At 48.6% G+C, this 27,432-nt stretch overlaps 1 protein-coding gene across 12 annotated transcripts in view; it reads right to left on the reverse strand.

Annotated features, from left to right (window-relative positions):
• The window catches only part of RIMBP2 (RIMS binding protein 2), a 129,548-nt gene that overhangs the window by 48,186 nt on the left and 53,930 nt on the right, over positions 1-27,432 (reverse strand). For all 12 annotated transcript variants that reach the window (XM_077307512.1, XM_077307524.1, XM_077307514.1 and 9 more), the window contains 4 exons: positions 10,252-10,341; positions 8,950-9,072; positions 6,501-6,605; positions 3,299-3,349 (listed from right to left, as the gene is read on the reverse strand). In XM_077307512.1, coding sequence (XP_077163627.1) covers positions 3,299-3,349; positions 6,501-6,602 — 153 coding nt within the window. In that variant the 5' untranslated portion in view covers positions 6,603-6,605; positions 8,950-9,072; positions 10,252-10,341. The remainder of the gene's footprint in view (positions 1-3,298; positions 3,350-6,500; positions 6,606-8,949; positions 9,073-10,251; positions 10,342-27,432) is intronic.

Below are 27,432 nucleotides of genomic sequence, written 5' to 3' on the forward strand. Positions count from 1 at the left end.
CTTGTTGCCAACTGATACTTGGAACGGTGTTGAGGAAGAAAACTAAAACCCCACCAGCATTGGCACGCAGCATGATGTCACTTCTCCAGACCCGGAAATGAAGCCATGGCACTCTCGGAACCACCCACAACTCTATGGTAAAACTATAGAGTTTGTGGCAATTCCTAGAGCTACCCTACACCACTTCCAGGTTTTCCCCAGAAGTGATGGAGCCGTGCATGTCCCCCCCTTTTCCATATCCCCACCCCAAACCTCTCACTGGATTCCCAGTGATTCTAGAAGTAGTCTGTTATAATACTATCCCAACCCTGGACAAGCTGGCTTCCTGTTAGAAGATTAGTGAGCAGAGGGCAGGCAGACAAGAACCAGCCTGCGGTGTTTGTTTGTTTTTTTAAGTGGAAAGAGGAATTGACTCCTTCGGCCTTTCTTGCAGATTAATGACCAGTTCAGAGGGATGGAAAGCCCAGAGGCAAAACCCTTCGGGTCAATATGATGCAGCCGGAGATTAATCCCTAGGAAATGCCCAGCGTCATGGAGGATAATTGATATTAGAAGCTGCTAACGATGCCGGCGGAGGAGGATGGATTTTTACTTCTCTAAGCGCTGGCCGCACGGACAGGGCAATTAATGGGCTCCGAGCGAACCAGGCCTCGACGTTCCGTGTTGTTTGATGACCTAGTTTATCGCTGGGCCTGACGAGGTTCCTGATGAAAGCCGAGGGACAAAATTGCTAGGGGGGAAGAGCTGGGAGCCGCCTTCCGACACGGACTGCTCCTAAATGAGGGTCTATGGCACGGGTAGTCAACCTGTGGTCCTCCAGATGTCCGTGGACTATAATTCCCATGAGCCCCTGCCAGCAAACGCTGGCAGCAGCTCATGGGAATTGTAGTCCATGGACATCTGGAGGACCACAGGTTGACTACCCCTGGTCTACGGGACCCCCTTCCCTGCATGCACTTGCACATCCGAAAGAAATCAACACACACAAAGGGGTGTTTTTCTTAACGTTTGTCCCTCTGTTCATTGGAACAGCCACACAACGAACCCACGGTGCTTTATGTAAGATTCGACCCATCCTGGATTTCTCCCCCATCAGAACCACAGCTCTAAGGGGAGAAGGAATGCCTGCCAAAACGGCTCACAGAGCTAAATACCACGGTGGGTCTTCTTGGTTGCCAGAGCAAAAGAACTGGGAAAGGCGCCTCAATTGTTGCCGGCTGAATCTGAACTCATGGCACACTCTTGTGGGGGGAATGGGGTACAACCACCCTGAAGATTATTTCCCAGCAGTCCTTTGTCTACTCTCTCCCATTTGGGAGTTGTGTGCCTTCAGCTGTTGCGTAGAAAAATTGGTTTTCATATCTTGCTTTTCACACCCTGAAAGAGTTGCAAAGCAACTTAGAATGGCTTTCCCTTCCTCTCCCCACAACAAACATGTTGGTGGGACTGAGAGAGTTCTGAGAGAACTGCTGTGTAGGGGCAGTTCTTACAGGACTGTGACTAGCACAAGGCCACCCAGCTGGCTGCAGGTAGAGGAGCGGGGAATCAAACCCGGCTCTCCAGATGAGAGACCACCAATCTTAACCATTACACCAGGGGTGGCCAAACTGTGGCTCTCCAGTGCTGGCAGGAGCTCATGGGAATTGTAGTCCATGGACACCCAGAGAGCCACAGTTTGGCTACCCCTACAATACACCAAGCTGGCTCTTGCTAAGTTAAAGCGGTATCTGCCAGCTGGACTCCTCCCTGTTCAAAATTCTGACTGCCAGGAAATCCAAATGTTCATCCAGAATTCCTAGATTGAGAAATTTGGGTTTGGGGGTAAACAGAGGTAAACAGAGATCTCAGTAGGTTATACAGAGTCCCCCCCCCCAAAAAAAACACACCCTTTTCTCTAAGGGATCCGATTTCTGTAGTCTGCAGGTCAGCTGTAATTCTGGGAGGTCTCCAGGCCCCACCTGGAGGTTGGCAGCCCAAATCCCTGGTAGCTCAAAAACACTCTTTTCCACCCCCAAACATGTGCCCACGTTCCTCAGAGATGACTGCAGAAAGGGAAAGCGTCAAGGCCGAAATGAATGTGCTCACAGTAATAGGGATGGGCATCTTTAATGGCCCCCGACTGGGTTTTGTAATTGCATTTTAATCTGCTTGGACTAGTTTTGTTGCAGTTGGTGACGACACGCTGCTGTGGAGTCAGATGCATTGGAAGGCATCGGTTTCAGGTGGGTTTTTAAAATGTCTTTCTCGGTGCCCGAAGGCTGATAGAGGGGCATTTCTTGTATAAACAAATGGAATTGTATCTCCCGTCTTGTGTCTATTTAATTGATTAAGTGCAAGTACACGCTGCTAAAACCTCTGATTGAATACCTTTTCGAGGGCTTAACTAGGCAAGATGCAAGAGATCGCAGCAATTGGTTTGCCAGATAGTTCACAGAATCAGAATAGTTGGAAGGGACATCCAGGGTCATCTAGTCCAAGCCCCTGCCCAATGCAGGAACTCACAACTACCTGCCCACCCTAATTTCATGCCTAAGTGTTCCCCCCCCCTCAAAAAAAATCTCCAGACTCTAGCCTGGTCTGGAGAAAATTCACCTACCATCACACAGCGGTGATCAGCAGTTCCCTGGGTGTGCAAGGAAGGGCTACAAGAGAGAAACACTGGCATATCCCCGCCCACCCACTCACTAAATGCAGGCAGCTGTTAGGGAACTCACCGGCAGGGGCAGCTCTCACGCAGCAGGGATCTGCAGCCTCCAAGCCTCAGAAAGACATGGAAGGAGGAGGGGGTGCTCAGGGGTGGGGGATGGAAGGCGATTAGCTGGCCACTGGACAGACAGGCAAGTCAGTTGGAGGAGGAGGAGGAGGAGGCCCTCAGGGGCGGGACAGCCACCCTGAGTGGGTGTTAAGCGCTGAGTGGCACTTAAGCCATGAGACCAGCTCCTCCTCCAAGGCCCTACAAGAAATACTAAGTGGAACAGATTACGCCTGTTTGGAGATCTAATTGCTGAGACCTGCTGTGTCTTGCCTAGTTAAGCCCTCAAAAAGCTATTGCATCTGAAGGTTTTCATAGCACGGATTTTATAGGTTGTAAACCGCTCCGAGCCCTTGGGGAAGGGCAGTATAGACATTGAATCAATAAATAATAAACAAGCAGGCCTTTAACATTCAGCCCAACTTGGTTAACATTCCCCCTCACCGATTAATCATCTAAATCTTTAGCTGATTAATCAACCAGTCACTGGAACTGGAGCCTGCAAGGGCTAGCAAACATCCAAAGGTGAAACGAATAACCACTTACCTCTAGCAACTGGACTGCACCTTCATGTTCCTTCTTAGCTTCAACCTGAGCCTGGGAGAGATATGCAAGAAAGTGGGTAAAGTAGGATATGTAAGCAACTTCCCCATTACCCCAAAACAAAGGTGTGTCAACAGATCTTTGTGAGATCTTCAGTGTTCTTCAACCCAAAGTCACACATGCTGCCCTTTTGACAAACAGAACTATGCAGTCTGTGGATCCCTTATGGTTTTACACGATCCCTTGCATGCTGGCAGTGGGGTGGGGAGAGGTAGTGGTGTCAAGGCTCAGGCAGCAGCCACATATTTCTGTTGTGCTTCTCGCCCCGCCCCTGGGCCCATAACCAAGTCTCAAATCAGGGCAGGAACTGAGGACGTCAAACCTGGTAGTGATCTCTGGACAGGAAATGGACTGCGGCTGGAGTGGAAAGTGAAGACACAGAAATGTCCAAAGAAAGGACTTAGGGTTCCAAGACACAGAAATGAGACATGGAACAGATCCTGGACTGGCTTCCTTTGCAACTTCTCATCGGGGGAAAGGAAGCTACAGAGGTGAAAAGTATCCTTCCCTGTGGTTAAGGCACATTTATTTCCTGTATTCCACTATTAGGCCTTCTCTCCCAGCAATCTGATAAAAGCAACATATTCCCCCCTCCCCAACAAAATCAGCACACCGATGGCAAACAACGCTTTGGCAGGTAATAAAAATCCTCTGCCTTATCTATCATCCTCAGATTAATAACAGTAATAATAAGAAAACATCCTTCCAGAGCGAAAGCCACACAATAACGGTGTGGCAAGCAATCTGAGAATTATCTGTTCCCGCTACAAACTTTGCTTTCTTGTCAGATCCTCTTCTTGGCTCGGGTGGACAATCTTCTCCCTTCTGTGCCTGACAGGCTGGATCAGAACAGCCCAGATGGGGGAAGCATTTGATATATCCTGAAACAGGACAACCGCTCTGATTGTGCTCTTGGGGGGTGGAATAAGAGGCAAGCCGTCGTTATTAGCTTTGCTTATTGGGAAGGGATCTTCAGAATCGGTAGTGGTTGGAGACACAAATTCTACATCAGCATTACGTGTTTACTGCCACAACTTATATGGCCCAATGAGGAAAACAGCCACAAGAGGGTGGGAGGAACCCAGACAGATAATGGCAGACTGGGGTGGGGAAGTATTTTTAAATGCCTAGAAACAGTGGGATGTGGAATGGCTTGGTATAGCCCTGTCTTGTCTGATCTAAGAAGATAAGCAGGGCCTGTATTTGAATGGGGGTGGGTCCTGAGGGAAACACCGAGGAAGACTCTGGAGAGGAATCACAGAATCCTACAGTTGGAAGGGACCACAGGGGTCATCTAGTCCAACCCCCTGCAGAATGCAGGAAATTCACAACTACTAGGAAAGTCATGGCACACCACCTCTGCTTCTCACTTGACTGGAAAGCCCATAGCTGGGGTTGCTGTCAGCAGAGCTGGCTGTTGGATGAGGGACCACCAAGGAAGGTGCTGCGGAGGAAGGCCATGGCTGACCACCTCACTTGCTGAAAGAAAAGAAAACCCTTGCTGGGGTTGCTGTAAGCAGGGCTGGTTCTTGGATGGGAGACCACCAAGGAAGGCTCTGCAGAGGAAGGCCCTGGCCAACCACCTCTGATTCTCGCTTGCCTTGAAAGCCCCTTGCTTGGGTTCTTATAGGCAGGGTTGGTTCTTGAATGGGAGACTGGGGAGAGAAACCCCAGCTGCTTCCTCCCACATTGATGAAAATTTACTGGAATCCTCATTCCTCCCCTGCCCCCATAGGATTAACAGCAGCTCTGGATGTTTGTGTGGATTTTTTTCCATTAAGGAAAAAAATCAGGAGAGCAATGGGTTAAAGCCCCCCCCCCCCTACATCTTCCTTGAAGAAGCCAACCCCACTGCTCAGTTTGCTAAGACAAAAAATCATTGCTTAAAAATATGCATAGAAGAAATTGTCACCTTTATCCAAGAGTTTAAAAAAAAATCTACCCAAGTCTCTTTTCTGCATTTTTTGTTGAAAGTCTGAGTCCTGGAGAGATGTTTTTGCTTTTTTCTATGGTCTTTCTTTTCATTAAACACTGCAACAGATAAGACATGGGCTTCTGCTATCAGCCACATCATTGTCTGTGAACAGCAGTCCACGGTCTTATCTGCTGAGCCAATATCCTCTTCTCAAAGTTCCTCTTTGTTTAGTTCCCTCTTCTCCTCCCCCTCCCCCGGACAGGATGCAGATGTGAGAAACAGAATCTCAGCCAAATTAATTTGGAGGGACGGTGATGCTCCATGGGGCATCGAGTACCTCTAGAACAGCCTTTCTCAATTTTTTGACCTGAGACGTTCTTTGGGTTTCAAGAAACCCCGGAAGAGGTACCATCCTGCAGAATATGGGTGGGGAGAAGAGCTGTGGACACCCCCACCAGGGGCCCCTCCCCTTCCCATCAGGGGCCATTGAGGGAGGTCATTATGACCATATATGGTCATATCACCCGATAAATGTTGAACAATTCTTTTAAAAAATATTAAAAATTAATTCACTCCCACCCATTCGGAAAAGCCTTCCAGGACCGCCAAGAAACTCCACAGATTCACAAAGCCCTGGTTGAGAAAGCCAGCTCCAGAACCAACATGGCGGCAGGCGTTCAGCGGGAGATGTGTGATGGCGTGTTTACCCAGTTCAATGTCAAATCCGATTGGAAACCTGATGCCATGGCTCTGCCCACTGCTGGACGTTGGGAGGGGGGAAGCTGGGTTGCAGGGTCTAGATTGGAGATTGGGGGGGGTGGAGCCTGAGGAAAGGCAGAGTTTGGGGAGGGCAGGGCCTTTAGTGGGGTACAATGACATGGAATCCGGCCTCCAAAGCATCCAAGGGAACCAATCTCTGTTTCCTCTGGAGGCTGGTGCCTTTTGTATCAGCTACTCAGACTGGTAGCAGCTCTCCAAGATCTCAGGCCTTTCCCATCACCTGTCACCTGGCCCTTTGGACTGGAGGCACCGGGGGTTGAACCTGGGCTCTTCCGCATGCCGAGCAGAGGCTCCTCCACTGAGCCGTACCCCCTCCCAGAAGTGGGGCGCATCTGCCCATAACCCCAGAAGAGGAGTGCCCATCTCCATGTCCCTAGGCCCTGCTGACTCCCGCACGTTTGCGACTCCTCTCGCTTTGCTTGGCGCCTCCTCCCTGCCCGCTCGGCTTACCTTCTGCAGGAGCTCAATTTCCTGCTGCTTTGCGTTGAGAACAGCCAAGGCTTGTTCATGCTCCAATTCCAGCTGTTGCCGCCGTTCAGCAGCCTCTCGCATATGCTGTTCGGTGGGACAGAAAAGCGGCCCGTTAAGGCGAAGCAAACGGCGCCTGTCCCCCTCCCCTGGCCAAGAAGCTAATGCCGAGGAGCTCGTCGCCAATCCTACACGGGGGAAACCTTTGGCCGTGACGCTAAGAAGCTCCCCATTACAGATATACAGCACATGTTCATGCAATGGCAGACAGAAGCATGAGTTCCCACAGAGACACACTATTGTTTGCACGGGGAAATAGTGTTTTGTATGCCATACTTCCTTCATTTATGTTCCGGCTTGGATTTTAGTATTTGGCATGGGCTGGAAAATCCTACATGGGTGGGGGGTGGGTGGGATGGTGGTTCTCCAGAGGTCCATGGACTACAATTCCCATGAGCCCTTGCTGACCAGGCCTCATGGGAACTGTAGTCCATGGACCTCTGGAGAGCCACTGTTTGGCCACGCCAGTCCTACAAGGTTACCAGAAGTCATCTATAAGCTGATGACAGAAGCCACACACACATACAAAGACGGATTCTTGACGAATCATTTCCAAAGCAGAATCATAGAATAGAATCTTAGAAACATAGATCTGGATGGGTCAATGGAGGCCATCTAATCCATCCCCCCTGCTCAATGCAGGATCAGCCTAATCATCTCCAATAAAAATGTTTTATTTTCCGAAGTGAAGCCCGGTCATTGGGCGCGATTAGAGACTCTCACAATGCACAGGAGCAAACATGAGCATCTCAATGCCTTTGTAGGCAGAGTCTCATTAAGACTCAATCTGGGTTTGTTTGTTTTTTTTGGGTGCTTTATCAAGGCCCAAAAGGCCGTTAATGAAATCCAGGGAGAAAGCTGCAAACGAATAGAAGGCGTTCCAATTTAAGGAACCCTCTTTAGAATTACCCCCCAGTTAAACCGGCATTAAGGAAGAGGGGGGCGCAGAACAGAGACGTATTCCCAACCGACGGGCGGACAGCCGCTCCTCCCTAACTCCAGAGGAGGAACTGTGTGGGTCTGTTGAAGCAAGAAGAAATTGGACTCTGGCAGAACCTTAAAGACAAGAGACAGATCTTCCTCTTGAAGAAAGCTCTGGAATGAGCTACCCCAAACTGCGTGTCGCTTTTATTCTGCCCATCTTTGAAGGACTAAAATAGGAAACAAAAGTAGCCAGGCCTGGATCGTGAATCATTTCTGCAAAGGACAGAGGAGCAAATGTGAGAGATTTTTTCTCTCCCCCCCCCCCCTTCTCTCTTGCTTCAATCAAAAGGCCCGGGAGCTCCGTCAGCCTTTGTTCCCCTTGAAAGGTACACGCCGTGCTTCCGTTTTTTTGGTGAGCAAACAAAGTTAAGGTTCCGAGGCAGGATTTGACCTTCTGCGGAGTCGCACTGAAAGAGGCCTTGGCAGCTGGGACCGTGATTCAGGATGCTGGCAAAACGGAACAAAGCCCAGGAAAGAGTGAAGTTTGAGCAAAACATTTTAGAACACCCTTTTAAGATCAGCATTAGCCACATAAAAGTTTAAACCATCTCTTAGTCACATCTTGGTATCTTCAGGACGCCCCCTTGCTCGCCACATTGAGTTTGGATTTGGCAGCTAACAGGATGTAGACGTCAGCTTTCATGTCGCTTCTGTAGGGGGAATCAGGTTTCTAGTCCTCATGTGCAATTAGAAGATGAAGAGTTGGGTTTTATGCCCTGCTTTTCACTGCCCAAAGGAGTCTTTAGCAGCTGACAATTGCCTTCCCTTCCTCTCCCCACAACAGACACCCTGTGCGGGAGGTGAGGCTGAGAGAGCTCTGGGAGAACAGGACTTTTCTCAAGCCCAAGGTTACCCAGTGCAATTGTGCAAAATATGGTTGGGAAACAGAGCTGTGGACACGCCCACCCGGGGCCCTTCCCCTTCCCACCACCTCCATAGGCCACTTGGGGGGGCAACATGACCATATAAGGTCAGATCTGATAAATGTTAAAAAATTGTAAAAATACATTTTAAAACATTAACTCCCACCCTGGTTGAGAAAGCCTGCTCTATGGTTTGAGGCCTATTCTTTTCCATAGAGTTTTCCCAAAAACCAGAGTGTCGTCTCCGAAGTCTCCAACATGCTGGCGTCGCTTCCAGGTGACATCAGCACGCCAGGCGCTCTTCTGGGATTGGGTATGTGCAAGGGGGGAGCTTCCGGAGAGTGCCCCCTCCCTCCTCTAGCCGACAGGGCGGCAGTGCCTGGCCACCCTACAGGTAACCATGATAAGCAAAGGGAATCTCCATGACGCAGATTTCGGAATTAATTCCTGCAACGAATACTGTCAGGGCAAGAAGCGTTCATGCAATTCGCATCCCACTTTCACCCCCACTTATCTCGGCCTACCTTTAGGACCTGCTCTAGGTTCTCCAGTTTGGCTTGGAGCTGATGTTTCCACTGCACAGCCAAATTGCGTTCCTGGGTCACTGCGGCGAGGGCTCCTGTAGGCTGAGCATAGTCTGCTTTCACCTAAACCACGACAAGAGCAAAGACGAGGGGTCACGTGTGTCCTTTCGGTAGCAACCGTCTGCAGACTGGGGTCGCTTGATTTTTAAAAAAGGTTTCCCAAAACACATTGTGCGTTGATTTCTCGACAAAGAGAAATCGAAGAGAAATGAAAAAAGGAATTCTCTTTGGAAAGATGGGGAAAAAACAAGTGGAAGAGGAATTCATGGCTATATTTAGAAAAGGGAATTTTCAGGAAAAAGAAATCCCCCTCCCCATAAGAGTGCGAATCATAAATGTGCCGATTTGCCATCTTCACCACCTACGATTCATATGCCTCGTTGCACTTGGGGTCCCCTTGTTCTGCCAGCGACGAGAGGTTCAGCGAGGAGCTGAAAATAGCCAGGTCTCACGTAGGGAATGAGCAAATGTTCCCGATTTGGCCTTCTTTTCACATCCACATATATTTTTGTCAGCTGTTCCAGTTCTCCACTTTTGCATCTCAGCACTGCAGACTGTTTCAATGGGCGTGATTTTTACATGCCTTTTGCACAGCCGTTGCACGCACAACACGCATCCCTTATAGTTACATCCGTAATCGTCAACGCCAACCCGCCAAAGCGCGAAGGATGTCGAGAAATGTGTCCATTTCACGTGGAAGAGTCAGTGTGAGACAAGAGGAAATGGCAAAACAAATTAAGGAATCGCGGCTCCGATTCCCGCAACAAGGGAGCTTACCCTGAAATGGGGATTCGGAGGCTGAAGCCGCAGAGACGAGAAATTCAAAACGATCCTATCTCTGGGAGAAAGGGGTCGCTTCTATTTAACCCTCGTGCAGAGAGTCTGCCGATTCTGCCTTGAGATTTTAGCAGGGATTGTTTATATTTGGGGAAGGGTCTGCAAAATACTGTACCCCCCCCCAAAAAAAACCCCCAATCAACTGTTCCATACATGCAAAGCCAGACACAGAGTACAGCCCTTATATAATTTGCTCCAACAGGTAAGATCAAGGGTTCCTTCAAATGCACAACATCAGGGGTGGCCAAACTGTGGCTCTTGTGCTAGCAGGGGCTCATGGGAATTGTAGTCCATGGACATCTGGAGAGCCACCCTTTGGCCCCCCTTGAACGAGATGGATAGTCAGCTTGCTTGTCCGAGGACGAATCTAGTGAGGATGCTTTTCTCTGCCTACTGAGACGTTACCTGGTCATGGTGCAGTGCCTTGTGGGATACGCTGGCATACTGGAGGCTCAGTCGATTCTTGTCATGCGCAGCATCCTTCAATTCATTTTCCTAGAACATAACAAGGGGGTGCAACAGGACACGTCAAGGTACTGTGACCTGCAGAGTCACGAGGCTTTCGGCAAACAGATCTTAATTGTCGGACAGGCTGAAATCTCCATAAATGAACCTGTAGCCATGACGTTCTTTTTTACTCAGTTCTGATTCTCTGGAATTCTTGGAGAAAGAGGGAAAGAATGTTAAAGCATCTGAAATCTTGAGCAGCCTTTCTCAACTTTTTTACCACTGAGGAAGCCCTGAAGCAAGGGCTTCAAGAAAACCCAGAAGTGGTGCAATTTTGCAGACTATGGTTGGGAAGCAGAGCTGTGGACACGCCCACCCAGGGCCCCTCCCCTTCCCAACTCCCTCCTGGCCTATCACTGTCCACCTATGGTCATATCACCCACTGGGAAACCCTTCCCAAAATAACGCCCACCCATTTAGGAAACCCTTCCGGGGCCATCAAGAAACCCCAGGGTTTCAAAAAACCCTGATTGAGAAATCCTGATCTAAAACATAGATCTTCATCACACAGTAAGGGTCAGAATATAAATTAGATGAATAAATAAAATGTTGAATCCCAGCATATATATAGGCCTCCAAACAATGAAAGATTTTGTTCCTTGTTCCTTGGGACCCCTATGCCCCCCCCACTAGCAGCATTTTGTCGAGGTTAGTGGGTTCCATTGGTCAGCAGGGACCCATGAAAGCTCCATTCTGCTGTTAGAACGATTACTCTGGATCGAACCCCTTCCATTTAGTTCCACCATCATTATAAAAGACTTCCACCACCAACCCTTCTCCAACTCAGCCACAGGCCACGTTCAAATGCATTCACCCCCTGCTGTTTCCCTGCTGAACTATCTTTAACCTCGTTAGGGAAGAAATGCAGGCATTATCCAAATATTTTTTTTCCCCTGGCAGCCATGAAAGCTTGTGGGGTTGGCTTTCTCTAGAGGGGAAACGACAGGGCAGGAAGGGTTAAGAGCTCCTTCTGGGCCCCCCTCCCTCCAGCATGGCTCTTCTTCTCCAAAAGCAGCCCCGGCGGCCGAATTTTGAAGAAGAAAGAGAAGTCTTTTTAAAACGATCAGGCAACTAAATGTAGCGTGTGCTTGCTTCCACCCCGAGGCCTGTGGCAAATACCAAGCTGTCAGTGCTGTGTCCGGGGTCACGGTCGCAAGAGGGGGAGGGTATGGATTCGTCTGAGCCCTACAGAGAAAACAGCCTCCGGAGTGGAGGGGGGGGGAGACCTTACTTTCCCTCCTTGGGATGTTCAGAGTATGTTCTTTTTTTTCCTATCGATCCAACACCAGCACAAGGAATTGCGTAAATGAAAAGAGACAGGTCTTCGCCCCGAGGAAATTGCAATCTGATATCGCCTGGATGGCCGACAACAGAGAAAGGCGAAATGTCAGAAAGGTTAGACTAATGGAATGTGAGCAACCGGCAGTCACAGTAATTTAGTCTTCAGGGCAGGGTTTAGGATTTCCTGGTCCCCCCGGCTACCAGCGGGCTGATGGGCAGCAGTGGGATGGTCGGCTCCCGTTTGTGAAACTGCTGGAGCTTTTGTGGATGGGGCTGGGGAGGAAAGGGACCTCAGTGGGGTCTGCCTGACAAAGCTTTCATTATCTCCAGGGGAACTGATCTCGGTAGAAGAAGAGTTGGTTTTTATACCCTGCTTTTCTCTACCTGAAGGAGTCTCAAAGCGGCTTCCAATCGCCTTCCCTTTCCTCTCCCCACAACAGACACCCTGTGAGGTGGGTGAGGCTGAGAGAGCCCTGATATCACTGCTCACTCAGAACAGCTTTATCAGTGCTGTGACGAGCCCAAGGTCACCCAGCTGGTTGCATGTGGGGGAGCGCGGAATCAAACCCAGCTCGCCAGATTAGAAGTCTGCACTCCTAACCATGACACCAAGCTGGCAATTACAGTACCTGCCTCAGATCTCAGGTTTAGCATACCTACAGACACAACAGGTATGGGCCTATGAGGTAAGGGGTGGATTTTGAGGAAGGACGGGCCCTGCTTCCCAAAACATGCTGCATTTGGTTCCCCCATGGTTTTTGGCTTTTCTGCTTTCCGTGCCTGCCTGGCAGAGCCAGGGACGGGCGGCATCCGTGTCCTTTCCGAAAAGTTAACTACACCTTGATGCCTCCTCATCACTGAGTCAAACGAGGTCGGCCGTTTCACCTACTCCGATCGATTCCCCCCACCCCGGCCTGGCAGCTGTTTTCAGGGAGAAGGAGGCTGGAGAGAGATTAACTGCTCATCCAACCAGTCCCTACGAGCCGCTGTGCGAAACCCTCGGAGAAGAGAAACGCCGGTCAAACATTACTAGGTTGGATGGCTCACAAAGGAGCAAACAGCGAAGACGGCGAGGGGGTCTTCCAGGTTTTCGCATCATTTCAAGTCCCCAAGGAATGCAAACTCTGCCAGCACTTCTTTGATAAAATCTATGTCCGGTTCCAGAACTCCGTGCTCGCAAACAGAGACGGACGCAGCAAACCAAAGAGGCTTAATACTACAACCTCCCGCCCCGAAATTAAACTCAAAATGGGTGCAAGAGCAACAGCGAGCTATTTCGAATTCGCAGGGTTTCGGTTGAAAAGGCCACAACCCGACTCTCCCTAAGGGAATTCAGGTCGAACGTTAAAATAACCCAATACGTATGACTGACTGTATATCCTAAAGGGGCATAGGTTAAAAAAAGGCATGCTAGTGGCTCTGTAGGCAGAATCTTTCAGAGAACCCTCAAAGACCAGCCGGTAGCCTTAGTAACATTGAAAACAATGCAAAATGAACAATTTCTCCACATGAATGCGACCACTTGGAAGATGCTGCCAGCTGCTGCTGGAAGACCACCAGTGAGGGGGAGCTCCCCACCTCCTCAGGCAGCCCCTTCCACTGCTGAACTAGACTCACAGAATCCTAGAGTGGGAAGGGGCCATACAGGCCATCTAGTCTCACCCCCTGCTCAATGCAGGATCAGCCTCAAGCATCCAGGACGAGGATCTGTCCAGCCTCTGCTTGAAGGCCGCCAGTGAAAACTGAATCGGAAGTGAAGCCATGAGATAATTCTGACAGGCAAACTACCTGAATACACTTCAGCGGAGTTCATTTGCGAATGGATCCTATAACTAAATAAACGCACAGGTGCATCTTTGGGGCAAGAAAGCCAGAATCGCTTCCCAGATTTGAAACAAATGCAGCTTTCAAAATCCTTTGCCAGGCCAACGGATGCTGAACATTCACAAGGGGGTGGGGAGGGATGACTTGGGCAGATCTAATGCAAGCTGACACCTTTATCTGGGCAGCAAAGTTCCCCATCGCCTAGAGTTCAGCATCTGTTTTCCTGTTTTCGAGTCAACTCCATCCATTTCCCCATCTGAAAACAAAATCCGTGTGCCGCTTGACTGTTTTAAGGCAGTTCGGGGTGCTTCGTGAATGCTTTGCGGCCAGTTCAAATCACATCGAACAGGGAGATTGCAACACAACACAACACTTTTCAGGGTGGTTATTGAAGGCCGCTGAAGTAGACATTGCAGAGAGGGGCCGGTGTGCCCTTATAACAGCCTTTCTCAATCGTTTTAGCCCTGAGAACCCCCTGAAATGTTGCATGGGCTTTGTGAAGCCCCCAGAAGTGGTGTGTTCGTGCAGGGGAAAGCAGAGCTGTGGGCATGCCCACCTGGGGCTCCTCCCCTTCCCACCTCCTCCAGGCCCATCACTGGCCCTTTTGGTCATATTACCCAATAAATGTTTAATACATTAATTAGCTCCCACCCATTTGGGAAACCCTTCCAAGGCCCTCAAGAAACCAAGCCTCCAAGTCCTGTTTTTCATTAAAAAAAAAATAAACTAGTAGGAAAAAAATAATTTTCACAGTTCCGGTGACTTCTCTCAGCTTCAGACCCTTCTTGCTAGTCTCAAAGTCTCAGCAAAGTGCTGACCATGCCACGCTTGGGAACCGGCCCTGACTTGGCTTCTGGAGCCTTCTGGTTTCAGGATGCAAGCATGCCTATCGGAAAGGGGCAGTGGGAAATGTAGGTCAAGCCTCCATAGGGCACAGGGAATGGTGACATTTCAAAGACGTGGCATTACAAGCCAAGCGAGAAGCCAGCTCCGCCGCGGCTGGTCTGGAGACATGCGGCAGGTTTTTATTTAGAGCTCATCTGCATTCTAAATCAGCCTGCTCCACAATTGGGGCTGCTTTGTAAGATGCAAATGAAAACATGTCCTAATAATAATAATAATAAAAAGGAACGGCAAAATGCCGAGGACTCTTGTACCCAAATGATTGCTGCAAATGAATCGGAGGATCTACAGCAGAGGTAGTCAACCTGTGGTCCTCCAGATATCCATGGACCACAATTCCCATGAGCCCCTGCCAGCGTTTGCTGGCAGGGGCTCATGGGAGTTGTAATCCATGAACATCTGGAGGACCACAGGTTGACTACCCCTGATCTACAGGACAGAAAAAACAACCCTAACCCCCCAAGTCCCAGAGTTGCTTTCCCTGGAGAATTTTTTTCATTTATTCTATTCCTTATCTTTATATACCGCCCTCCCTTTTGGCTCAGGGCGGTTTACATAGAAGAGTTGTGTCTTGCAGCCAGATATGTTCTGAAGATGTTTCCGCCTTTATACATTCAATGGCACGCTTCTCCGACTGCAGTGGAAGCAGTATTAGCGTGGGGTAGGGGATCAACACTGTGATGTCACTTCTGGTCCAAACCCGGAAGTGATTTTGCCACAGTGCGGTAATCCTCCAGTATTCATTGGAAACTCTATGGTCCCGTCATGATATGGGGGCCCCAACTTCTGCCTCTGTGGTATGAGTGTGACTCTGATTGTCAAGATACCACTCCCCACATTTCTCTTTGGCACAGTGTGACTGAAGGGAGGCTGTGGCAGCCATTTTACATCTGACTCCACCCACTATGGTGGCCATTTTGTGTTTGAATCTGCCATGCTTTGTTAAAATTCCAAAAGTGCCTTTATCAAAAGGTGATGTTAGTATTAACAATAGCACAAGTTTATTATTTTACTGTATTATTATGCCTTATAAAAATCATACAGTGGATTATTTCCAATTGAGCACAAAAAGCAGAAGATAAATGCCTTGTAATATGTAATAATAATAATCTTGAGGTTTTCTAGAAGGGGGGGTGCCGAATCTTTTTCTTTGTTATTGTTTTGTATTTTTCTCTTTATTGCGGGCCAATGCGTTTAAAAATTAAGTAAGTCGAGGGATGTGAAATCTGACGGTTTTAAAATGTGCTGTTAGGAATTTTTAAATTTAGCTGTCTGATATATGGGGAAGACAAAACGTTTTAAGTCAGGTTCACGTTAGACTCTGAAGATATGCTGTTAAGTCATAATAAGAACAGTGGCAGAGAGAAAATGTATGCATTTCTCAAAAGCAGACTTTTTGGGGGGGAAAGGGCCTACCGGGTCTAAACTTAACATCATACTTCCTCAAAGTGGGAAGCACTAGAGAGCAGGTACTGGGGGAATTCACTTTCTGGTAATTAAAGCGCAGCAGAGAAAGATTAAATTTGCACATGCTTGTGTTTTTTTAAGCTGTTCTTGAGCTCCCAGTCTTTTATGTTTAAATTTCTGAAGTACCATATGCTCTGCTGATACCTGGGGAAATCTCCTGATCTCTCATCCTTCTCTCCCTGACTCCATTAAACCAGGGATGAATAACTGCCAAACCAGAATCCAGAACCACCTTCTCTCTTAGGTCCGTCCCAGGACGGTCTCTGCAAACAAAAACGGCGCAGAAGGACAAGCAAACGCTCCTGGGTTCTTGCAAATGCCCTTCTTTCCACACCAAGGAGGCATCCAGCAAAAACACTTTGGAAAGAACTTCTCTGCTTGCTGCAAATTAGGATTAATTTGTTACGTGATAATGAGTCCTGAGCAAGCTGCTGCAATAGCGGGGAAAGAAAGCTGGCTGGGCTTGTTTTACAAAAGATGGCTGCAATCCAAACAACGTCAGTGATGGGGAAGGAAGGGGTGGCCAAGAACTCAATGGCTGTTTGTATTCAGGCAAACCAGAAACTCTCTTTTTAGGGCCTCACGGCACCCACAAACCTAGTGATGCCCACCAAGTGCTTTTTGAAAGTAGGCAAGGCAAGGTGGTGCTACGGCTGCCAAACCTGGGATGGGAAATACCTGGAGGCTTGAGGGGTGGAGCCAGGAGTGGGCGGGATTTCCGGCAGGGAGGAACCTCAGTGGAGTATAATGCTATGGGGTCCCCCCCTCCAAAGCAGCCATTTTCTCCAGGGGAACTGGTCTTCTTAGTCTAGAGCTCAGCTATAACTCTAGGGGATCCCCAGGTCCCACCTGGAGACTGGCATCCCCACAACAACCAGCAATTTCAAAGGGTTGTGGCGTCCAGATTCAGGAACCTTAAGAAGCTATGGTTAGTTTGTTCCCCAGCAAACCAGAGTTAGATTCTGGTGCACAATCTCAGCACAGGGGCTGTAAGACAGAGCTCTTCCCCCCAGGCTTTTTAGCTGGGGGTAAAGTTAGTACCTGTCTAACTACTGGTTTATGGCCCCACCCACCCATCTGCCCATTTATTTAGGTACTGATTCACTCCCAGACCAGTCTGAATTTGGGGAGAATTCCAGCAATTATAACAGAGACTCTGTGGGAGAATTGCTGCTGTTTTGACCTGCCGTTATTGATCTAACTTAATTTTAAAACTTATTTTTATCTGTTTTAATTCTGCATTTTCCTATAATTTTGCTCATCACTCCGAGCCAGCCTGCCGGAAGGGCAGTCTAAAAATCTAAAGAATTAAATAAATTCATAAAATTGTTGGAGCATCAGCGTTGTGACAAACACAACATTTTGGAGTTTAGTCAAAGGTATCCTAAACCAAGAACCTTCCACGCCCCCTGCCACAGACGCTTGCTTGACCAAACGCTCTCTCTCAGAATAGCCTACCTCACACGGTTGTTGTTATAAGCCTAAAATGGAGCAGGGAGGGAGGAAATGACGCTACCAGGGAGAAGAACAGCAGGAGGACAAAATAAACATAAGCATCTAAATAAATAAGAACCTCGGCGTTACGAAACGTTTCTTCTAGAGAACTTTTCCCTGGGGGAAATGTTTAAAAAGGCAAATAGATTTCTCACAAACATCGCTAAGAAATGAGAGGAAGAGATTTACATTCAAAATGCAGCTGTCTTGCTGAGGGACCCATTTCCCTAACTTTCCTTCTTGCTGCGAATAAATGAGTTCATTTTTTAGCCGGCCTCCAGGAAACTCAAGGCATCCTTCTTCGGAGCTCTCTTCTTTTGCAAAAGCCAACTCGGTAGATTTAAGCCAAGGGTGAGTGATGAGTCCAATTGGGTCATCCAATGAACTTCAGAGCCATTGAATTCGGTAAGGCCAGCCCCTTGTCTGACTTTCTAACCACTGTTCCCCAAACAGATACCCTGTGTAGGTAAGTGGGGCTGAGAAAGCTCCAACAGAACTGCTCTTCAAGGGCACTCTTAAGAGAACTGTGATAGGCCCATGGCCGCCCAGATGGCTGCATGCAGAGGAGCAGGGAATCAAACCCGGTTCTCCAGATTAAAGTCTGCCACTCTTAACTAGTACTACACTGGCTTCTCAGCAAGGTCAGAGTTGTCCACGTGGACTGACAGCAGCTCTCCAGGGTCCTCCAGGGACCTGAGACCTTTCACATCAAAAGCCAGAACTAAACTTGGTTGGCCTTGATTGGCTAGTGTGGTGTCGGGCTTAAGAGCGGTGGTTTCTAATCTAGGGAGCCATCTTTTATTCCCTGCTCCTCCACATGGGGCCAGCTGGGTGACCTTGGGCTCATCACAGTCCAGTTCTGTCAGAGCTCTCTCAGCCCCACCTACCTCACAGGGTGTCTGCTGTGGGGAGAGGAAGGGAGGGCGATCGGAAGCCACTTTGAGACTCCTTCAGGCAACGAAAAGCAGGGCCTAAAAACCAACTCTTCTTCCTCCTCCTCCTCCTCCTCCTCCTCCTCCTTCATCTTAAAGGTGCCCAAATTTGTCTTGAAGATCTTCTGATTTTTGGAATTTCTGAATGTTGCTGCATATGGGAGCTAACTTTGGACAGTGCGATTGAAAACATACAAATCCGAGGTCCGCTGAGGTGTTTTAAAAAATGATGCGCTTAAGCGGAAAGGAAATATCTTGTGGAAGGATTTTGAACTTGTGTTCCAACCGAGCAAGTGCCAGAAGCCCAGGGCTTGCCCGTGCTGTTTGTCTTCACCCCCACTACGAGGAGCTATTTACTCACATCCTGGGAAACATTAGAGACCTTTTAGGGTGAGAGATCTCACCAGAGTTCGTGCCAGAGGAAACTCACCGCTCTAAACAAGAGACCCCCCAAGGAGGAACAGTAAAAATCGCTCAACTTCTCATGCGCTAAATATAAAAATCCATTCCCATCCGAATGGCGGAACAAAAGTGACTTGCTGAACCGGCAGGAGCTCTTCTGCCTAGGCCAAGGCGACAGTCCACCTCAGCCTTGGCGAAACGGTCCAGTCCCACCATGATCTGCCCGTCATCGTCTTCCTCGCCAACAGTCACATTTGCACGCAGAAAATCCACGTTCACAAATATTTCCCGATGTTTACCTGGTAGAGATGTGCAAAGGAGGAATACGGATGAGAGAGAATCCAGGAGATCGGCCGTAGCTATGGCAACAGGGCCCGGCAGGTAAAGAAGGAGATCTGTCCGCTAATGCATATTCGGGGGGAGAGGAACGCTGCTGATGCTTAGAAGGAGGAGAAGAAGTAGAAGAAGAAGAAGAAGGAGAAGGAGAAGGAGAAGGAGAAGGAGAAGGAGAAGGAGAAGGAGAAGGAGAAGGAGAAGGAGAAGGAGAAGGAGAAGGAGAAGGAGGAGGAGGAGGAGAAGGAGAAGGAGAAGGAGAAGGAGAAGGAGAAGGAGAAGGAGAAGGAGAAGGAGAAGGAGAAGGAGAAGGAGAAGTTCCCTCTGTTTACAAAAGTCACAGGGGCCTGTTCTTGATCAGGGCTGTGGCATGGGAGGAGGGGGTGTCCGTCTCCCCCCAAAACCAGGGGTTTGGGTTCTTGAAAGGGCATGGGGGACATTTAGTGGTAGAGCACATGCTTGGCGTGCCCCATTTAAATGAGAAAACTAAAGCACACCAGGATATTTGGATCCCTGACGTCTACTCATGATGAGCCAAGAAGGTCATATCTTCTGCCGACTGTTTCCAAGTGGAACGTTTGATTTCAGAGAACCAAGGTTGGGGCACTCACTAGAAGTCTGGCCTTGGGCCCAGCTGGAAGGCTGATAAACAAAATGCCCAAACTCCCAATGTGGCATTTACCCCCACAGTTGTGATGTGTGCATTGCACACCGAGGGACAGATCTTGCTGCTCGCCCTTTTCTTAATGAGCAAGCTGTGAGGATCCAGGCTAGTGGTTTATTGATCAAAGGTATTTTATGACATTGAAATGCGCCAATTATTCCCCCCCCCCCAATTAAGAACTTCTGGATCAGTTGTCTTTCCTTCAAAATATCGCCAGTTCCTTTAACATTCCCACAGATCCCCCCAGGCAGCCAGTTGGGTGGCACTGGGCTAGTCACTGTTCTTGTTCTCGCAGATAGATTCTCTTAGAGCTCCCTCACCCCTCACAGGGTGTCTGTTGTGGGGAGAGGAAGGGAAAGGTGATTGTGAACCGCTTTGAGACTCCTTCAGGTAGAGAGAAGAGGAATACAAAATAGCTCTTCTAGGCTGCGGACAAATTATCCTGCATTGTGCAGGGGGTTGGACTAGATGACCCTGGAGGTCTCTTCCAACTCCAAGATTCTGTGATTCTATCAACAAGAAAACTTTCTGTTCAAACTGGTTTGAACAAGAGACGGCTCAGTTTCTTGCAACAGGTGCAAATGCAACCAACCAAAACACAGCTCATCACCAATGGTCTGGACAACAACCAAACTGCATGACTTAGGGTTGCCAGTTCTGGGTTGGGATAATACCTGGAGACTTTGGGGGTGGAGCCAAGAGTGGGTGGGATTTGAAGCAGAGAGGAAACTCAGGAAAACATAATGCTATAGAGTCCAGCACCCAATTTCCCCCCAAAGAATCGATCTCTGTCCCCTGGAGACAGCGTCTCCTTGATCTGCCAAGCTCTACCTTAACTCTACCTTAACTGAACCCTCTGGTCCCCCCAAGGGGTCTTTTTCAAGGACTGCTTGTGCTTAGAATTCCGTGCTTGGTTTCCCGAAGAAGAAAATTTTCACGCCGCGTTAAAGACCAAAGAGAAGCTAACGGCTTCCGAAGCCAATTCGCATCTGGCTTTCGGGAGGCATTTACAAACCGGTTTAGGGCTACGGAGGCTGTGCCGCTGGTGCGTCAGGGGCTGTCCAGCCGGTTTCCGAGCCGCAGCCCTCGTCCAAATTCTCACGCCAGCTTCTCCGATTCAATTTCGAGAAGGGGAACAAACAGGCGATGAGAACCGCCCCAGGCGCAGGCTGTCGAGTCTTAATTGCTGAACAATAAAACGAAGCCGATTGCCAAGCCGGAAGCAATGAAAGAGCGGAGGGGAGAGCTGACCAAGGGCCTCACGTCCACAGCATCCGACTCACACGTGAATCTCCATGAAAAGTAATCGAAAGGGATTGCTGGGCTGCATCTCATTTGGGGAGAGTCAGAAGACGGATAAAGTGCAGGCCATGGGACACGATGCCAAGGGTCAGTGGAGATAGATCAAGACGGGACACCGTGTTCGTCTGACCGTGGCAGCAGAGAAGAGCAGGCATCCGACAGCACCTGGAAGGCTAACAAAATCCGTGGCAGGGGAGGAACGTTCATGAGCCCCTGCTCACTTCTTCAGTGGGAATGCGAGGGGCAAATCTAAGGGTCAAGGGAGGAGGGCAATAATACCTTGGCATTTGTGCTGAAATCTGAGCATGCAGCACGCTTCATGCAATACACCACAGTTGCCCAATGTGGTGTCCACAGGCACTAACCTAGACGCCTGCCATGGGCTTCAGGAAAGTGAGGCCATCGCGATGGCCAAGCCAGCAACTGGCCTACATATAAAAGGACTCTTAGCTTGGACCCTCCCCATTGCTTGGAAGAGAGAGATCCGAGATCCTGTGTATGGGAGGTGGGGTAGAGCAGGGGTAGTCAACCTGTGGTCCTCCAGATGTTCATGGATTACAATTCCCATGAGCCCCTGCCAGCATTTGCTGGCAGGGGCTCATGGGAATTGTAGTCCATGAACATCTGGAGGACCACAGGTTGACTACCCCTGGGGTAGAGAGAACCTAAAAAGGTCAAAACAAGGGTAATGAACTTAGGCCTATGGAGGGCAGAATGCAGTTTTAAAACATAGTGCTAATATCTATTTAAGTTAAAAACCCAAGTCCTATAGAATAGCCTTGATCTATGATGCATTTCGGCATTACCGCCTTGATCAGTGGTCAGGCATCAAATGGAATCATAGAGTCATAGAGCTGGAAGGGCCCTCCAGGATCATCTAGTCCAACCCCCCCTGCCACCATGCAGGAACTCACAACTACCTGCCCACCCACAGTGACCCCAATTCCATAAAACCAGCATACATAAAATATGATAAATACAAGAATCGTTATGGCCAATTGGTGCCTTTACATTAAAAGATATATTCAGGGCACTAGGGACCAATAGTCAGTTCTGTGGACTGGAACGCCAGATAAAGCTATTTCAGGTCTCTAATATTTCAAAAACAAGCCCTGGTCAAGATAAGCATTTCCAGTGTCTAGCGAGTGTCTTCTAATCCACAGTGCCTTCATCCAGAGTATGCCGTGAAATACGTTGTACGTTTTGACCTCTTCAGGTTCTTGACTTTTGTTTGGCTCAAGATTTTTACTCCTTTTCGCTTTGGGGGGCTAGAGAGAACCAGAGCGGACCTGTGTGGCACACACCAGCCAACGCCTGCGATTTCGGCTCTCTCCAAGAAGTCATCTCCGTGAGCTGTCCCTGGTACTGATCAATGAATCTGTTACCACCTCGTTTCCTCCATCCTGCTCCCCTATCTGCCTCCATTACCAGCAGCCGTTTTATTCTGCCCAGGAAAGAATTCTCTGACCGGTGCTAGGACAGCCCAACTGGCATAGGAGAAAGACACAAGCTTGAACTCACAATGGCTAAAACATTTAGAGAGCCGAGTTCGAACGCTCGCAGGCCGCTGGCTGCTGTTCAGGCTATTAGTTACTCTGTGGCTTCCGATTACCTATAGTACTACAGGAGGAAGCCCAAAAGCACAAGTTTGGGTCTGCCTGTGCGCGTGCATAATTGAAAAGGAACGTGTCAAATATCAGGGTCACCGTTCCGGGGTTTGAATGAGAGCTGGCATCATGAGCTGGCATCTTTTTTCTACTTAACGTTCTCAAGAAAGACAGCTGCTAGAAGCTAACGTTGCATCTCGGACAAGTTTTTGACAAATTAACAACCTCCCTCCTTCCCCCTCCCCTTTAAATTATGCATTTTACAATAATACACAACTGATAAGCCTTCTAGAGAGTTGTTGTTGTTGTTGTTGTTGTTATTTCAATTTATTTCCCACCACTCCAAACTGGCTTGTGGCGGGGTACAATTGGTCACAATAAAAGCTCCAATAAAACTCCATTAAAACCAATCAAGACATGATGAGTCTACAAGGACTGGCCATACTATGGATTTCATTAGGTTTCATGACCTTTTCTCCTGGGATGTCCCGCCCACCCGGGCAGTAACCGGGGGGGAGGGGGGTCTGCTAATTGTCGGCCACCTAGCAACCTGCAGATCGATGGTTAGAACCACAGAATCATACAGTTGTAAGGGACCTCCAGGGTCATCTAGCCCGGCCTCCTGCAGAATGCAGGAAACTCATTCAAACTCATATTTTTAAAAAAAACAGTCAATGGATTTGAGCTACATTTGTGTCCAGTGGCACCTTGATACCCAGAATTCAATTTTCTTTGCTTAAACCGGCTTTCTCAACCAGGGTTTTATGAAACCCTGGGGTTTCTTGACAGCCCTGGAAAGGTTTCCTGAATGGGTGGGGAGTTAATTCATATTTTATATATTTTTAAAACCGAGTAAACATGCATTGGGTGATATGGCCATATATGGCCATGTTGACCTGCCCTCCCCCTCCCAAAATGGCCAATGACGGGCCTGGAGGGGGTGGGAAGGGGAGGGGCCCCAGGTGGGCGTGTCCACAGCTCTGCTTCCCAACCATATTCTGCCACTTCTGGGGGTTTCTCAAAGCCTGAAGAACATTTCAGGGATTTTCCAATGGTAAAAAAGTTGAGACAGGCCGGTCTGAAAGGTGCCACTGGATGGTCCTGTGTTAACGTTGGCTGCCAACTTCCATAGGAAAACACTGCTTTGAGTACAGTCTTTGCCCCCCGTAGCAATGCTGCCTGCTAACGTCTGTATCTGCCCTTGGCTCTCCCATGCCCAGATTTGTTCTCCCTGCCTCAGCCATCAAGGATCCGAAAGCTTTTCTCCCGTCTCGTGAAGCATGACTGGGTGCCACAGGACTTGCACTTAAGGAGGTGTTTCCAACGTGAGCGCATTCCTAATGACAAGCGACACACGCATGAGACAAAAGCGCTTACTTTCGTCTCTCTTTCCCCCCTCAGGTAGACAAAAGTCAGAGGAAGGGGGGGGGGGAGGCATACGCACATTGCTACGCACTGATCCCCGTTGCTCCACAGGCAATCAGAATAGCCTGCCACTCACTCTAATGGACACATTTACACTTGAGCCATGATTTCCCCCCCCCCTCTCTCCCAATGTCTCCTGCCGCCACATTGCTATTTTAAGCTGTTTTCCATTCTCTCCCGATGCCGAACCAGCTTCTGTTCTTTGATATAAATGTTTTGACAAGAATACACTTTTATGCGAGCAGCTTTGAAGGACTTTGCAGTAAATGATATCTCTGTGTGAGCAAGAGAGAGAGAAAGAGAGAGGGGGGGTAAAACATTGCTTCTCAAACTCAGCTTTCGCTGTGAATTCATATGTTTAAACAATATATATATATATATATATATATATATATATATATATATATATATATATATAGCGCCACAAAGATGTATGACCTTGCGAAAGCAAATGGAAAAGTATTTAAATCCTGCCAGGGCTTGCTTCAACAGCACATGGCAAATCATGCGGAAATGAGACCGCAGATTTTGGGCCGTATCCTCTGAGGAAGGATCTCATTGAGCTAGAAACAGGTACGGGGGGAGGGGAGGGGCAACCTGAAACGAATCAACAGACCAGAACATTTTCTCCACCTGAAAAAAGACTGTTTGGTTTTTAAAGAATGGCTAAGAGGAGACGCAACAGAGTTTTCTAGAATTATGAATGTGGTACGGAGGAAGTGATACCTACTTACCTAATGCTAGGTGCAACCCAGGAGACTTGAATTTTGTTCGAGAGTGTGTAGATAGCCTCATAAGACTGTCTTAACAGCTTGGTATGACTTCTATGGGTGAACTGACGTAACAACTCAACAACATCCATCCCTGTTCGGAATTTACATTCATCTCTCCTCACACTGAGGAACTGACAATCTCTCCTCAAACTGAGGATATGACAAGGTTCTCGTCACACTGAGGAACCAACAACCTCTCCTCAAACTGAGGACACGACAAGGTTCTCCTCATACTGAGGAACCAGCAATCTCTCCTGAAACTGAGGACATGACAAGCTTCTCCTCACACTGAGGAACCAACAATCTCTCCTGTAACTGAGGACTCGACAAGGTTCTCCTCACACTGAGGAACCAACAATCTCTCCTGAAACTGAGGACATGACAAGGTTCTCCTCACACTGAATAACCAACAATCTCTCCTGAAACTGAGGACTCGACAAGGTTCTCCTCACACTGAGGAACCAACAATCTCTCCTGTAACTGAGGACTCGACAAGGTTCTCCTCACACTGAGGAACCAACAATCTCTCCTGAAACTGAGGACATGACAAGGTTCTCCTCACACTGAGGAACCAACAATCTCTCCTGTAACTGAGGACTCGACAAGGTTCTCCTCACACTGAGGAACCAACAATCTCTCCTGAAACTGAGGACATGACAAGGTTCTCCTCACACTGAAGAACCAACAATCTCTCCTGAAACTGAGGACTCAACAAGGTTCTCCTCACACTGAGGAACCAACAACCTCTCCTCACACTGATAAACAGACAAGCTCTACTCACATTGAAAAACCAACACGGTTCTCCTTTTCTCACTCATTCCAACTCCGCCCGAATGAATATTAAATTTAACTTGGTACCAAACAGCATTACGATTCTTCGTCTGCCTCTCACTTATGTAATCGCCATTTTGAGTTTAGCAAGAACAGTTGCTGCTTCGGTTTATTGCCGTCTCCTCTGAAGGGTTTAGCTCCTTTTGGGGAAGTATGTTTTTCTTCCCCCTCTCCCCCTTTTTTTTTAGAACAAAGAAATTGTCTCCCACAGACAGAGGAAGAAGAAAACAAAACGCAATGTATGTGTTTAAAAGAAAGGTCAGCAACTTAGCCCCAGGTGAGATCCACCCCCAAGGGGTGTGATGTGTACACACACACACACACACACACACACACACACTCACAGAGAGAGAGAGAGAGATATTTAAATTCTCTTTTTTTCTCTCCTTGCCTTCTATGCTCCCTGAAATAGCCCAAGTGGAAGACATGGACTTGTCTCCTTTTATTCTTTCCCAAGTGATTTGCCTTTCAGAGAGGGAGGGGGACCGCTGAGAAACAGTGACTAGATATCAGATAGATATCAGCTATCAGAAACCTTTATTGCCTTCAGTAATGCTGATTGGGAAGCCAAACTCTCTTTACTGACATAGACTCAAACCATCCCCGCTCCACATTCATTAGCACAATGCAAGAACTACCTGGGTTAGGGTCATCCCCCCTCCCGTTCTCTCTAAAGTTTGCATCCAACAAAGCTCCGTCTGCAGCTGTATTTTTGGACCCGGCAAAGAATTCCGGTCCATAGTCCAGAGTTCAAACGTGGCTTGTTTCAGTTGGCAATGATAATCGCAAAAGGCAAGCGCGGCTAAATTTAGCAGATGACTGCTATACGCGCCGGCAAAATGGGCACCAGAACCAGCTTTTGACTTCTATGCCCATTTCCAATTTCCGAAAGATAAATTGCTGCCGGGGTGGGGTGGGGGGTGGGGGGGGTAGGGAACGGCAGCTCTGCTGACAGCTTTTGCCAGCAGAATCCAAACTCATGATTTGCATTTCTGAAGTATCTTCCTGTGAAAAAAAGGTCAAGTGCTTGACATTTTGGTCATGGGTCACACTTCCTCAAACATTGGCCATACCTCTCGAAGGGCAGCCACTGGCCAAATCGTGCCCTGCGGGAAAGGAACAAGTTCTCTGATTTCCAGGGCCGAGGTAAGCTGGCTTGCGGAAGGCACCACAGGTTCGTTTCCGGGCATCTGCACATCCGGGAGCTAACGAGCAGATGTGTCACAACATGGGCAAGACACATGAACTCCATAAGTTCAATTACACCTTTAGGCACCCACATGAAGTTGCCTCATACTGCATCAGACTGTTGGTCCATTGAGGTCAGCATCAAATGCACAGACTAGCAGCAGCTCTCCAAGATCTCTGTTGGAGGCCTTGCATGTTTCCTACCACCTGATCATCAGATACCAGGGATCGAACCCGGGACCTTCGCCACGCAAAGCTGAGGCTCTTCCATGGAGCCACAGCCCCTCCTGAGCCACTCCACTGAGCTTCCCACTGACTGGTTTCGGCAGAAGCTTTTCAAGCATCCCTTGGAGAAGTCCCTCTTTGCAGCAGTGCCAAAGGTCCTTTATCTGGGACTGAACCTGGGTTCTCCACTAGCAAAGCACAGGTTCCACCATAGTGATGTGGACTTATTTTTCTATTTGCATGTGAAAACACCAAGCTGCAATGCCCCCCCCACACACACACCCCAAAAAAGAGGAGAAGAAGGAGGAGGAGGAGGAGGAGGAGGAGGAGGAGTCTCAAAGCGGCTTCCACCCGCCTTCCCTTTCCTCTCCCCACAACAGACACCCTGTGAGGTGGGTGAGGCTGAGAGAGCCCTGATATTCCTGCTC

This window comes from Paroedura picta, chromosome 13 (assembly GCF_049243985.1).
Source record: "Paroedura picta isolate Pp20150507F chromosome 13, Ppicta_v3.0, whole genome shotgun sequence".
In the NCBI taxonomy this organism is placed as follows: domain Eukaryota; kingdom Metazoa; phylum Chordata; class Lepidosauria; order Squamata; family Gekkonidae; genus Paroedura; species Paroedura picta.